Below are 13,139 nucleotides of genomic sequence, written 5' to 3'. Positions count from 1 at the left end.
GAACCCTAGGCTACAGTTCATCTGGTCCAGGTGACTTGTGTACCCTTAGATATTTCAGCTTTTTGAGCACCTTCTCCCTTGTAATAGCAAATGCACTCACTTCAATTCACTCACACCCTTCAAATTCTGGAACACTGCTAGTGTCTTCCACAGTGAAGACTGATGCAAAATACTTATTTAGTTCATATGCCATTCATCTGGTATTATTTCTCTGCCCTCATTTTTTAGTGGTGCTATATCCACTCTCATCTCTTTTATTTTTTACATAGTTGAGAAGTCTTTTTCTATCCACTTTGATATTGTTTGCTTGCTTGCTTTCATATTTCATCTTTTCCCTCCTAAATTGCTTTCTGTAGGGGTTTAAAAGCTTCCCAATCCTCTATCTTCCCACTAATTTTTGCTATGTTGTATGCCCTCTCTATATGGTGTTGAATTCTGGTCACCTTATCATAGGAAGGGTGTGGAAGCATTGGAGGATGCAGAGGACATTGACCAGGATTCCGCCTGGATTAGTGAGCATGTCTTATGAGGACAGGTTGAACAAGTTATGACTTTTCTCTTTGGAGCAAAGGAGGATGAAAGGTAATAGAGTCATAGAAAGATATAGCACAGAAATGAGCCCTTCGGCCCATCTAGTATGTGCTGAGACACTTAAACTGCCTGCTCCCATCAACCATATTCCCCATACCACTACCTTCCATGTACCTATCCAAACTTCACTTAAGTGTTGAAATCAAGCTCACATGCTCAATGTACATGGAAACAATGTGTGTGTAGTTCAAATATGTGCTGGAAGGAGCCCACCAGTGTCACCAGTACTGTCCCACACTCTCATGACCCTCTGAGTGAAGATTATTTTATATACAAGCACATGAGGAGAAGAGGCAGAGATAAAGTGGTCAGCCAGATACTTTTTCCCAGGGCGGAAATGGCTAATAAAAGGAGGCATCATTTTAAGGTGATTGGAGGGAAGTGTAGGGGGGATGTCAGAGATAAGTGCTTTACACAGAGAGTGGTGGATGTGTGGAATACCATACTAGTACCAGGATAGTGGTAGAGGCAGATACATTAGGAACATTTAAGAAAATCTTAGAAAGGTACAGAAATGATAGAAAAATGGAGGGCCATGTGGAATTAGATTGATCTTAGAATAGGCTAAAAGGTTGGCACAACAACGTGGGCTGAAAGGCCTGCTCTGTGTAATACTACATCACCTCGCTGACATCCTGCCCGCACCAACTGGATTTCTACCCAAATACAATAACATGGATTTTAGAGACAATTTGGCCATGGAAGAAGGGTGAAAATAAACTTTTTGAAGCGATTTGACATGGGTTCCTCCATGACGTACACACTTTACAGAAACAGTTACTGAACTTCTTGCCTTCGTAGAAAATAAGCTAGGCTGTCAAAAGTATTGTAACTCTTCAAAAATTGAAATCGGTCCAGTTAGACAGGGTTTTGGACAAGTGGTCTGCTTTGAAGTATTTGGAAGGTTCATTGATTTCTGATCCCATGCTGATCAAAAAGGCTAAAAGACATCAGAGAAGACAGAGACTACACAACCCTGCAAGCTTTCAGGAAGGCAGCTGCTGCGCTTTCAACTTCAGCAAAGTGTACAAAGGCTCAATATATTGGGGTCAAAAATAGCTGGTGAGTCCTTCAGGAGTCAGGAGATGAATTTAGAGCAAAAGAGTCACAGACCACTACAACACAGAAACAGGCTCTTCTTCCCATCTAGTCCATGCTAAACTATTATTCTGCCTAGCCCCATCAACCTGCTCCCCAACCAAAGCCCTCCATACCCCTCCTATCCATGTACTGTAACTATCCAAATTTCTCTTAAATGTTGAAATGGAGCTCGCATGCACCACTTGCACTGGAAGCTTGTTCCATACTTGCAGTTTCACCTCAGGTTCCCCTTAAACATTTCACCTTTCATTTTTAGCCCATGATCTCTAGATCTCTAGTTCTAGTCTCACCCAACATCAGTGGAAAATGCCTGCTTGCATTTACCCTATCTGTACCCTTCGTAATTTAGTATACCTCTTTCAAATCTCCCCTCATTCTCCTACGCTCCAGGGTGAAAAGTCCCTCTAATATTGTTGTAAATTTTCTCTGTACTCTTTCAATATTATTGATATATTAACATGGTTTCTCTCTGAAACAAATCTTAATGCTGATGAGACTAGTGTGTGATACCACTGTCTTCCAGAATTAATATTCTTTCATTTGTTACGTGCTGTGTCGTATAACATGAGCAAACATGGGCTTTTGACCATGATTGTTCTTGGCAAATTATTCTACAGAAGTGGTTTGCCATTGCCTTCTTCTGGGCAGTGTCTTTACAAGATGGGTTGCCCAGCCATTATCAATTCTGGTGTCAGTGGTCACATGACCAGGACATGTGATATGCATCAGCTGCTCATATGACCATCCACCACCTGCTCCCACAGTGTCCCGTGACCCTGATCGGAGTGGGGGGGGGGGAAGGGCTAAGCAGGTGCTACACCTTGCCCAAGGGTGACCCGCAGACTAGTGAAGAGAAGGAGCACCTTGCACAACCTTTGGTAGAGATGCATCTCCATCCCACCACCCCAAATTAATAATACACCTGCAAAAAAAAAAGTATTTGACTTAAAACAGGATTCAGCTTAAAGCTACTTAAAGCTGACATTGCTTTCCTCCAAGAAACTCATATTCGTAGTTTTGATAATTCTCGGCTTATGTCAAAGTGGGTGGGTCAACATTTTCATTCAACCTTCCCGGCCAAAGCTAGAGGGGTTTCCATTCTTATTAACTCAAATGTTCCTTTTGAACTCAATAGTAAGATATCTGACACAAATGGCCGTTTTATTATTGTTTCTGGCAAATTATATAATACTAAGGTAGTACTAGCTAACCTGTATTCTTCCAATTCTGACAATGTTAATTTTTTTGAATGCTTTTTTTCCTCATTACCAGATCTGAACCTATATTCTCTTATATTGGGTGGTGACTTTAACTGCTGGTTAGACCCAACTTTGGATCGATCGTCCCCTGTTACTAGATTACCTACTAAATCTGCTTTAGCTATTCCCTCTTTTCTTTCTAACTATGGTATCTCTGATATATGGCATTTCCTTCATCCTACTGAGAAAGATTATTCCTTTTTTTCACATGTTCATCATACCTTTACTAGAATGGACTATTTCTTAATTGATTATCAACTTATTTCATTTGTTCATTCTTGTGACTATCAGAGTATACTGATCTCTGATCATGCCCCAGTCACTTTGTCTTTAAATTTTCCTGGTCTCCCTCAAAGGAATAAACATTGGCACTTTAACCCGACTTTATTATCCGATGATGATTTTGTAAAGTTTACTAAGGACCAGATAACTTTTTTTCCTAAACACTAATACGTCATCTGAAATTTCATCCCAGATTATCTGGGATGCTATGAAAGCATATTTGAGGGGTCAACTAATTTCATATACAGCGAATCTTAATAGAAAGTCCCGTTCAGAGTGATTAGACCTGATTAATCAGATTAAAGAATTAGATCAATTATATGCTCAGACTAAAAACCCCAAATTATATAAGAAGCGTGCAGAACTCCAAACTAAATCTGACCTTCTCTCTACTCAACCAGTTGAACGTCAACTTCTTGAAAGTAAGAGTCGCTTTTATATTCATGGTGATAAATATGGCAAGTTTCTAGTTAATTAGTTGAGAAGTTCTAAAGCTAAACAACTTATTACAAAGATCCGGAAGGAGAACGGGAATATTACATCAAATCACTCAGAAATTAATGACTTATTTAAGAATTTTTATTCTCGGCTTTATTCCTCCGAATCCCTGAATGAGAATATTTCTGTTGATCTTTTTTTAAATAGCTTGAATATCCCTTCGATTTCATCTGATTCTAAAGCAAAACTTAATGAGCCTGTATCATTAGAAGAAGTATCTTTTGCAATCTCTGCACTGTCGTCAGGCAAATCTCCTGGACCTAATGGGTTCCCCATACAATTTTATAAAGCATTCTCTTCACTTCTTCCACCTCAGTTACTCTCAGTACTATCTGATTCATTTAATTATGGTAAATTGCCACCCTCATTTAATGAGGCATGTATTATTCTTTTATTTAAAAAGGGCAAAGATCCAACAGAGTGCTCCTCTTACAGGTCGATTTCTTTGCTTAATGTTGATGTTAAAATTTTGGCCAAAGTCTTGGCTCATAGATTAGAAACTGTTATACCCTCTATTATTTCTGATGATCATACTGGTTTTATTAAAAATCGTCTTCCCTTTTTTAACATACGGCATTTATTTAATATTTTATACTCATCTTCAACTGGGACTCCTGAATGAGTTATCTCTCTCGATGCGAAGAAAGCGTTCGATCGTATAGAGTGCAACTACTACCTCTTTGCAGTTTTAGAAAAATTTGACCTCGGTCAAAGTTTTATTTTTTGGATCAAATTACTATATCTATGTTCTACCACCTCTGTTTTGACTAATTCTCAACAATCCCAGTTGTTTAACCTTAAACATGGCACCCGTCAAGGATGCCCCTTAAGTCCCTTTCTTTTCAATTTGGCTGTAGAGCCTCTGGCGATTGCATTTCGAAGTTGTCCTGAATTGACAGGGATCTGGAGGGGGGTTGTTGAGCATAAAGTTTCTCTTTATGCTGATGATCTATTACTTTTTCTTTCAAATCCGTCCACATCCTTACCTCCAATGTTTTCACTTCTTGATCGATTTAGCCAGTTCTCTGGCTATAAACTTAATTTACATAAGAGTGAACTTTTTCCAATTAATAAAGAAGCACAAGTATTAGTATTTCATGACCTCCCCTTTAAAGTAGTTGATCATCAATTTACCTATCTTGGTATTACAGTTACAAGGAATTTTAAGGATCTTTTTCGTGAAAATTTTGCCAATCTTTTGTACTCTGCAAAACAGAGTTTGTCACAATGGTCACCTTTATCTATGTCCTTGGTAGGTCGTGTTAATGTTATTAAAATGTATGTTCTCCCTAAATTTTTATACTTATTTCAATCTATTCCAATTTTTATTTCTAAAACCTTTCTTGATTCCTTAGACTCTATTATTTGGTCCTATCTGTGGAAGGGTAAGCGTTCCAGAACTAACAAAACTTACCTTCTAAAATCTAAAAAAGAGGGCGGCATGGCCTTACCTAATTTCCGTCTATACTACTGGGCAGCTAACATTCGTTGTCTTATCTTTTGGTCTTTTTTCCATAGGCAGTCTGACCGCCCTAAATGGGTAGCAATGGAGCTGAATTCCACTAAGGATCTACCTATCTCTGCACTTCTTGGATCTGCACTCCCTAGTAGTTTGCCTAGACTAATTGTTAATCCTCTTGTTAGACACACACTGCGAATATGGGCCCAGTTTAGGAAATTTTATGGTTTTTATGGTTTTTCCCTTTCTAGTCCTATTTTACATAATCATCTTTTTCTACCTACTATGCATGATTCAACATTTTATGATTGGTATAGAAAGGGCATTAGGTACTTTGAAGATCTTTTCATTAATAATTGTTTTGCATCTCTTCAACAGTTCTCTGCTAAGTTTAATCTACCTAATGCCCATTTCTTTAGATATCTCCAAATTAGACACTTCATTAATCCTTTATTACCCAACTTCCCTGAGATGCCCAAGAAAAATGCTATGGACTTGTTTCTTTCCATTAATCCATTTTGTAAAGGTTTAACATCTTTTATTCATGATAAATTAGTATCCTTACGGCGCGCCCCTTTGGATAAAATCAGAATGGCTTGGGAGCATGACTTAAATATCCCTTTACCTGATGAGGTTTGGGACTCGATTCTCAAGTCGGTTAACTCAACTTCTCTTTGTGTTCGCCACTGTCTTTTACAGTTTAAGGTTGTTCATAGGACTCATACGTCCAAATCTAAATTATCTCGATTTTATCCTAATATTAGTCCTCTTTGTGATAAATGCAAAAGTGGCGAGGCTTCTCTCATTCATATGTACTGGACATGTCCTAGTCTAGAGAAATTTTGGAGGGATGTTTTCTTAACTTTATCCTGTATTCTGAATTGCCACTTAGAACCTAACCCTTTAATTGTTCTTTTTGGTTTCTTGGCTGAGACAGACATATGTTTGATCTTGAAAAAATTCATTACTCAATTCTTAATTTGGACATAAAGTTTCATAAGGTCTGGGGACCTTTTATTGAGTATTTTCATAACTTTCCTTTTGACTAAGTTTCTTTTTCAGTCCCTTGCTTTCAGCTTTTTTTTTTGGTAGTAGGCATTATTATCTGTTTTTAATTGTATTTACATTTTTGGGGGTTTGAATGTTCTGATTTATATTTCCTACATTTTGCTCTGGTTGGTCTGGAGTTTTTTTTCTTGTGGGGGTTGGGGTGGATACTAACTTTACACGACTTCAATTTGGGTGCTTTTTCAATTATTATATTCTGTATTATATTACGATTGTATGTTTATCTTGCACTGTATTAATTTCCTATTTCATTCTTGGGGTTTTTTTTTGTAGTGTTGTAGAAAATGAATAAAAAATCAATAAAAAAAACCAAAAAAAAACAGGATTCATATTACAATATGGGCAAGTGTCAATGCAGCAGGCACACACATGATTAAGTTAGTGGCTGCTGGCAAATACAATAAGCCGAGTGCTTTGAAGGAAATATCTATCAATGGAATACGGATCTTAATGACTGGATTGACAGCAAAATCTTGTTGCATTTGTTCCATCATGTTATTGTCAGATTAAAGAAATATTTGTGGTAAACCACAAAGCCAGAAGATACAACAATTGCACACAAGATGCTGGGGGAGCTCAACAGTTCAGGCAGATCTATGGAAATGAATAAACAGTCAACGTTTCAGGTCAAGACTGGGAAGGGGGAAGAAGGTGGGGGAGAGGAAGGAGGCCACACTGGTGGGTGGCAGCTGAGACCAGCTGGCTGGAGGAGGGACTGAAGTAAGAAGCTGGGAAGTGATAGGTGGAAGAGGTAAAGGACTGGAGAAGAAAGAAACTGATAGGCAAGGTGAGTGGACCATGGGAAAAGGGAAGGTGGAGGGGCTTCAGGGGGAGAAGAGGTAAAAAGGCGAGATGCAGAGTGTGGAACTGAAGAAAAGAGAATTGAAGGGAAAAAATTACTGGAAGGAGAAATCAATGTATACAAGGTGTTGCTCCTCCACCCTGAGGGTGGCTTCATTCTGTCAGAAGAGAAATATATTGATCAGAATGGGAATGAGGATTGGACATGAAACCAAACTGAGTCTTTAATTCGGAATCCCCAGAGCAGCTCAGCATAGGCCCAAAGCCTTGGTACTCGATTCATCATATTAGCAGGGCAAATCACCGCAAAGTTTGCAGATACGAAGCACCGGACTGAGAAACATTCAATGTGCGAAAGACAACAAACTATGCAAATACAAAAAGAAAGGAAAAAGTAATAAGTAAATAAGCATTAAATTTCAAGAGTGAACTGTAGAATCCTTGAATGTGAGTCCATAGGTTATGGGAACATTTCAGTGAATAACCAAGTGAAGTTGAGTGCAGTTACCCCCTCTAGTTCAAGAGCCCGATAGCTGAAGGGGTAATAATGGTTCCTGAATCTGGTGGTGTGAGTCCTGAGGCTTCTGTACCTTCTTCCTGATGGCAACAGCAAGAAAAGAACCTGGCCTGGGTGGTGAGGGTCCTTGATGATGGATGCTGCTTTCCTGCGACAGTGCCCTGTGAAGTTGTGCTCAATAGCGGGGAGGGCTTTGCCTGCCATGGACTGGGCTGTATCCACTACTTTTTGAGGCATTTACGTTCAAGGGCTTCCATATCAGCCAGTGATACAACTAATTTGCAGAGTGGAAGATCTCGGAATGAGTTGGAGACAGTTCCTTGTGGATTTTACACGCCAGTTTTAAAAGGCAAGCAGAGCCCGGCGGGATTTGTCTACAGAGTGGAAGATCGCTTGGTTTAGTAGTTACTTACTAAAGGCCAATAAAAAGAAGTGGAAGCAGCCACTGCGGGAGTTGATGTTGTCAGGCTTCGGTTCAGCAGGTTTTGGCAAGATCAGGCACAGGCTAGAACCTGACTCTGAGAAGTTAGACGTACAACAGGAGTAGGCAGGATGGTAGTTCTGGCAGCAGAATGCTCCTCCTGTGGATAGCGCGTTGCCTCCCGGGTGCTGGGTTGCTGTATATCTCAGAGCAGCTGCAGATGATTCTCCAGGGACGGTATTGGTGCAAATTGGCATCGATGACATCGATAGAAATGGGGAAGAGGTCCTGTGCAATGAGTATAGAAAGCTAAGGAAGAGGCCAAAGAGCCGGACCTCCATGGAAATAATCTCTGGATTACTCCCAGTGCCACGTGCTCGGCAGGGCAGGAATTGGATGATAGTACAGTTGGATGAGTGGCTGAGGAAATGGTGCAGGGGACAAGGTTTCAGATTTCTGGATCACTGGGATCATTTCTGGGGAAGGTATGACCTGTACAAAAAGGACTGGTTGCATCTGAACCTGAGGGGGACCAATATCATTGCAGGCAGGTTTGCTAGAGCTGTTGGGAAGAGTTTGAACTAATTTTGCAGGGGGATGGGAGTGGAGTGATAGGGCTGAGGATGTGTCGATGCAGTGTGTAGTGAGACTGTGAGGAAGGACAGGGCAAATTGCAGGCAGTGGGATGGATGATCTATCCACTGCTAGGGTGGCTGGAGTCAGTCATAATTTTTTCAGCTCTTATCTTTGCTCTGGTGATGAACAGGTCTTTTAATGTCAGTTGCCGACAGCCAACGATCTTCTCCACTGTGTGGTCCACTTGCTGCAACGTGGACTTGAAGAGGCAGGCGGTGGCAGGCTACCCCATTCTTCTTAGGCACCAGTATTATGGAAGCCTACTTGAATTAGAGGTGGGTACCCCAGACTGCCAAAGCGAGAGGTTAAAGATCTCAGTGAACACTCCAGCCAGTTGATCAGCACAGGCCAGGTACCCATTCTGGGCCAAATGCCTCAGAGACTGAAATCACATACTCATTGATGGCCGTAGGAATTCTTGAAAGTGGGGCATTGTTTTGATGGGCAAAGCGATCATAAAGACATTGAGCTCACCTGGGAGCGAAACCTTGTAGCTTTGTTTCAGTTTGTAGGGGGTGATGGCATTCAAGCCCTGCCACAGTTGGCTTCCGTACTGGGCTGGCAGCTGGCCTCTCCTGTCGGTGCTGCACTCCACTGTTCACTCAGTGGAAGACAAGCTGAACTGCATTCATCTGCAATTCAGCACATGATGAGGAATTGCTGCACCTTCTATCTACAGGCCAAAGCACTCAGGGATGTGGACTATATATATTGTGTTTGTGACTGCACGTTTTTCTTCCAATCATAACTAAAAGTGCTGTGTCTGACTGTTGGTACTGTGTTTTACACCTCGGCCCCAGAGCAATGCTGTTTCCTTTGGCTGTGTTCATGTGTATAACTAAACTTGAACTTGAACGATTACCTTGAAGAGGGTAGGCTGCAGCAGCAGAGGATCATGAACATACACTCAGTGGCCACTTGATTAGGTGCCCCCTGAATCTCCTGTACCTAATAAAGTGGCTATTGAGTGTACGTGTTTTGATAATTAATTTATTTTGAACTTTGAACATGTGTGGAGATACAGTGAAAATCTCATCTTGCACAACGTTTGCACAGATCAATTGATTACAACAGGGCATTGAAGTACAAACAGTGAAGCCAGATTGACCTTCATGCCTCCAACTTAATGGCATGCACATCCATTTCTCCTTCTGATAACGTTTTTCTTTCCCTTCACTTTCCCTCTGGCCTCTTACCTCCTCTCCTCGGCTATCCCCTCCCCTGGCGCCCTTCCTTCTTTTTCCTATGGTCTACTCCTCTGTCCTACCAGATTCCTTTTTCTCCAGGCCTCTATCTTTCCCAACCACTTAGCCTCACCCATCACCTTTGAGATTGTCCTCCTTCCCCTCCCACACCTCTTTAGTCCAACACCTTTCCCACTGTCTTTCCCGGTCCCGATGAAGGTCTTGGCCCAAAACATCGACCGTTTATTCACCTCCACAGATGCTGCCTGACCTGCTGAGTTTCTAAGCATTTTCTGAGTGTTGTTTACCGTATACAGTACTATGCAAAATCCTTAGACACCCTAGTTTTGTAGATACACGCACACTATAATTAGGGGGCCTAAGATTTTTGTACAGTATTGTCATAATGTATTGTACTCTACTACTGCTGCAAAAACAAAAACAAAGTTCATGACATAAATGAGTGATGATAAACCTGATTCTGATACGGGTCTCCATTGTGGACTGAGAGTGGGAAGGGGGTAGGGAGAGGGGAGTCATGGTTGGGAGAAGGGGAGGGGAGAAGGGAGGTAGAGGGGAGGGACAGGGAAGCACCAGAGAGACATTCTGTAATGATCAATCAGCCAGTTGCCTGAAATTAGATGTCCTTGCCTGGTGTCTCTGGCTGGGGGCATCTGCACCTGCAGCAATCCGCCCCCACCGCACCAGCACTCCTCTGCCAACTGTCCACATCCGTCCCACTGTGGTCCACCTTTGTAATTCCCAACATTCGTTGCTCCTGCCGGATTTATAAACTCACTCTCCACTCCATGTTGACAAATAATGTAAGGGGCCTTGTCTGTTTGGGTGCCAGTGACTACTGGTGTTCCTCAGGGGTCAGTATTGGGACTGCTATTTTTCACATCATTTGTCAGTGATTTGGATCATGGAACTGATGGCTTTGGGGCAAAGATTGCGGATGATACGAAGATAGGTCGAGGGGTAGGTAGTGCTGAGGAAGCAATGCGATTGCAGTAGGGCTTAGACAAAGGTTAACTTTCAGGTCGAGTCAGTGGTGAGGAAGGCAAATGCAATGTTAGCATTCACTTTAAGAAGTCCAGAATGCAAGAGCAGGGATGTGATGCTGAGGCTTTATAGGCACTGGTGAGGCCTCACCTTGAGTATTGTGAACAGTTTTGGGCTCCTCATCTTAGAAGAGATGTGCTGGCATTGGAGAGGGTCCAGAGGAGGTTCACAAGGATAATTCCAGGAATGAAAGGGTTATCATATGAGGAACATTTGATGGCTCTGGGTTTGTACTTGCTGGAGTTTAGAAGGATGAGGGGGGGAATCTCACTGAAACCTTTTGAATGTTGAAAGGACTAGACAGAGTAGATGTGGAAAGGATGTTTCCCATGGTGGAACAGCCTAGAACAAGAGGGCACAGCCTCAGGATAGAGGAGCATCTATTCAAAACAGAGATGCAGAGAAATTTCTCTTGCCAAAGGGTGGATTTGTTGCCGCATGCAGCTGTGGAGGCCAGGTCGTTGGGTGTATTTAAGGCAGAAATTGATAGGTTCTTGACTGGATGTGACATCAAAGTTTATGGGGAGAAGGCTGGGAAGTGGGGTTGAGGATCAGCCATGATTAAATGGCGGAGCAGACTTGATGGACCAAATGGCCTAATTCTGCTCCTATGACTTATGATCTTAAATCAGAAGAATGGGCAAAAAAGTGGCAGATGGAATACAGTGTTGGGAAATGTATGATAATGCATTTTGGTAAAAGGAACAATAGTGGGGACTATTATCTAAATGGGGAGAAGGTTCAAACATCGGAGGTGCAGAGGGACCTAGGAGTCCTCGTGCAAGACTCCAAGGTTAATCTACAGGTTGAATCTGTGTTAAAGAAGGCAAATGCAATGTTGGCATTTATTTCATGAGAAGTAGAATAAAAAAGTAAGAAGATAATGCTGAGCCTTTATAAGACACCAGTCAGGCTGCACTTGGAGTATTGTCAATGGTTTTGGGCCCCATATCTCAGAAAGGATGTGTTATTATGAGGGAGAGTCCAGAGGAGGTTCATGAGATTCCAGGAATGAAGGGGTTAACATGTGAGGAATGGAGGAATGTCTAGCAGCTTTGGGCCTGGACTCACTGGAATTTAGAAGAATGCGGGGGTAGGTGGATCTCATTGAAACCTATTGAATGTCGAAAAGACTAGATAGGGTGGGCATGGAGATGTTTCCTGTGGTGAGAGTATTCAGAACTAGAGGCCACAGCCTGAAAATTGAGGGGTGACGTTTTAAAACAGAGGCAAGGAGGATTTTCTTTTTAGCCAGAGAGTAGTGAATCTGTGGAATGCTCTGCCACAGACTGTGGTGGAAGCCAAGTTCATGGGTATACATAGCTGATAGTTTCCTGATTGGTCAGGGCATCAAAGCATATGGCAAGAAGGCAGGTGTCTGTGATTGAGTGGGATTGGGAATCAGTCATGATGGAATGGTGGAGCAGACTCGATGGGCTGAATGGCCTAGTTCTGCTCTTGAGTCTTATGGTCTAAATTGGAAGATCTACAGTACTGTACAAAAGACTTAGGCACATACACTGTACATAGCTAGGGTGCACTGTACCCTATACAGAACCAAGAACAGTACAGTGTAGGAACAGGCCATTCAGCCCACAGTGTTGTGCTGAACCAGCTAAAAAATAAATTAAAAACCCTAAAAACTAATCCCTCCTACCCACACAATGTCCATACCCCTCCACCTTCCTTACGTCCATGTGCCTATTCAAACATCCATTTGCCACTACCACTGTCCAGGCATCCACCACTCTCTGAGTAAAAACCCACACCTCACATCCCTTCTGAACCTATTCCCTCTCACCCTCTGGTATCAGACACTTCAACCCTGTGAGACACTTCTAATCATCTTCCAAACCTTCATCAGATCTTCCTATTTTATTGATTGATGCATTTATAGGGAGGAATTCATTCATGGAGCAAAGAAAAGCAAGACAAAAAGTTGTATGCAAAAATGGGTGAGACAGGAAAAAGTGACTATAGCAACTCTTACCTTGCCATCGTCTGAACAAATCCCAATATATTCTCCACTTTCATCCAGGCTGATCTGATTCACCTTCACTGAGCTCTGAAATGCAGGAAAGAAAACAGAACATGTCACTGATCCACACGTCAGGGAGACAATCGTAGTCTCATTGGACAGATCACTGATCCACACGTCAGGGTATGATCACAGTCTCATTGGACAGATCACTGATCACTGATCCACACGTCAGGCAGACAATCGTAGTCTCATTGGACAGATCACTGATCCACAAGT

General features: G+C 41.9%; 1 protein-coding gene across 2 annotated transcripts in view; it reads right to left on the bottom strand.

The window, feature by feature from the left end:
- Positions 1–13,139, bottom strand: part of vps41 (VPS41 subunit of HOPS complex) — a 217,226-nt gene that overhangs the window by 128,857 nt on the left and 75,230 nt on the right. For both annotated transcript variants that reach the window (XM_059984628.1, XM_059984635.1), the window contains exon 5: positions 12,873–12,947. In XM_059984628.1, the coding sequence (XP_059840611.1) occupies positions 12,873–12,947 (75 nt within the window). The remainder of the gene's footprint in view (positions 1–12,872; positions 12,948–13,139) is intronic.

The sequence above is a fragment of the Hypanus sabinus genome, chromosome 1, assembly GCF_030144855.1.
Source record: "Hypanus sabinus isolate sHypSab1 chromosome 1, sHypSab1.hap1, whole genome shotgun sequence".
Taxonomy (NCBI): domain Eukaryota; kingdom Metazoa; phylum Chordata; class Chondrichthyes; order Myliobatiformes; family Dasyatidae; genus Hypanus; species Hypanus sabinus.
Note: the sequence above shows the minus strand (reverse complement) of the source record. Positions and strands in the feature narration are given on the sequence as shown.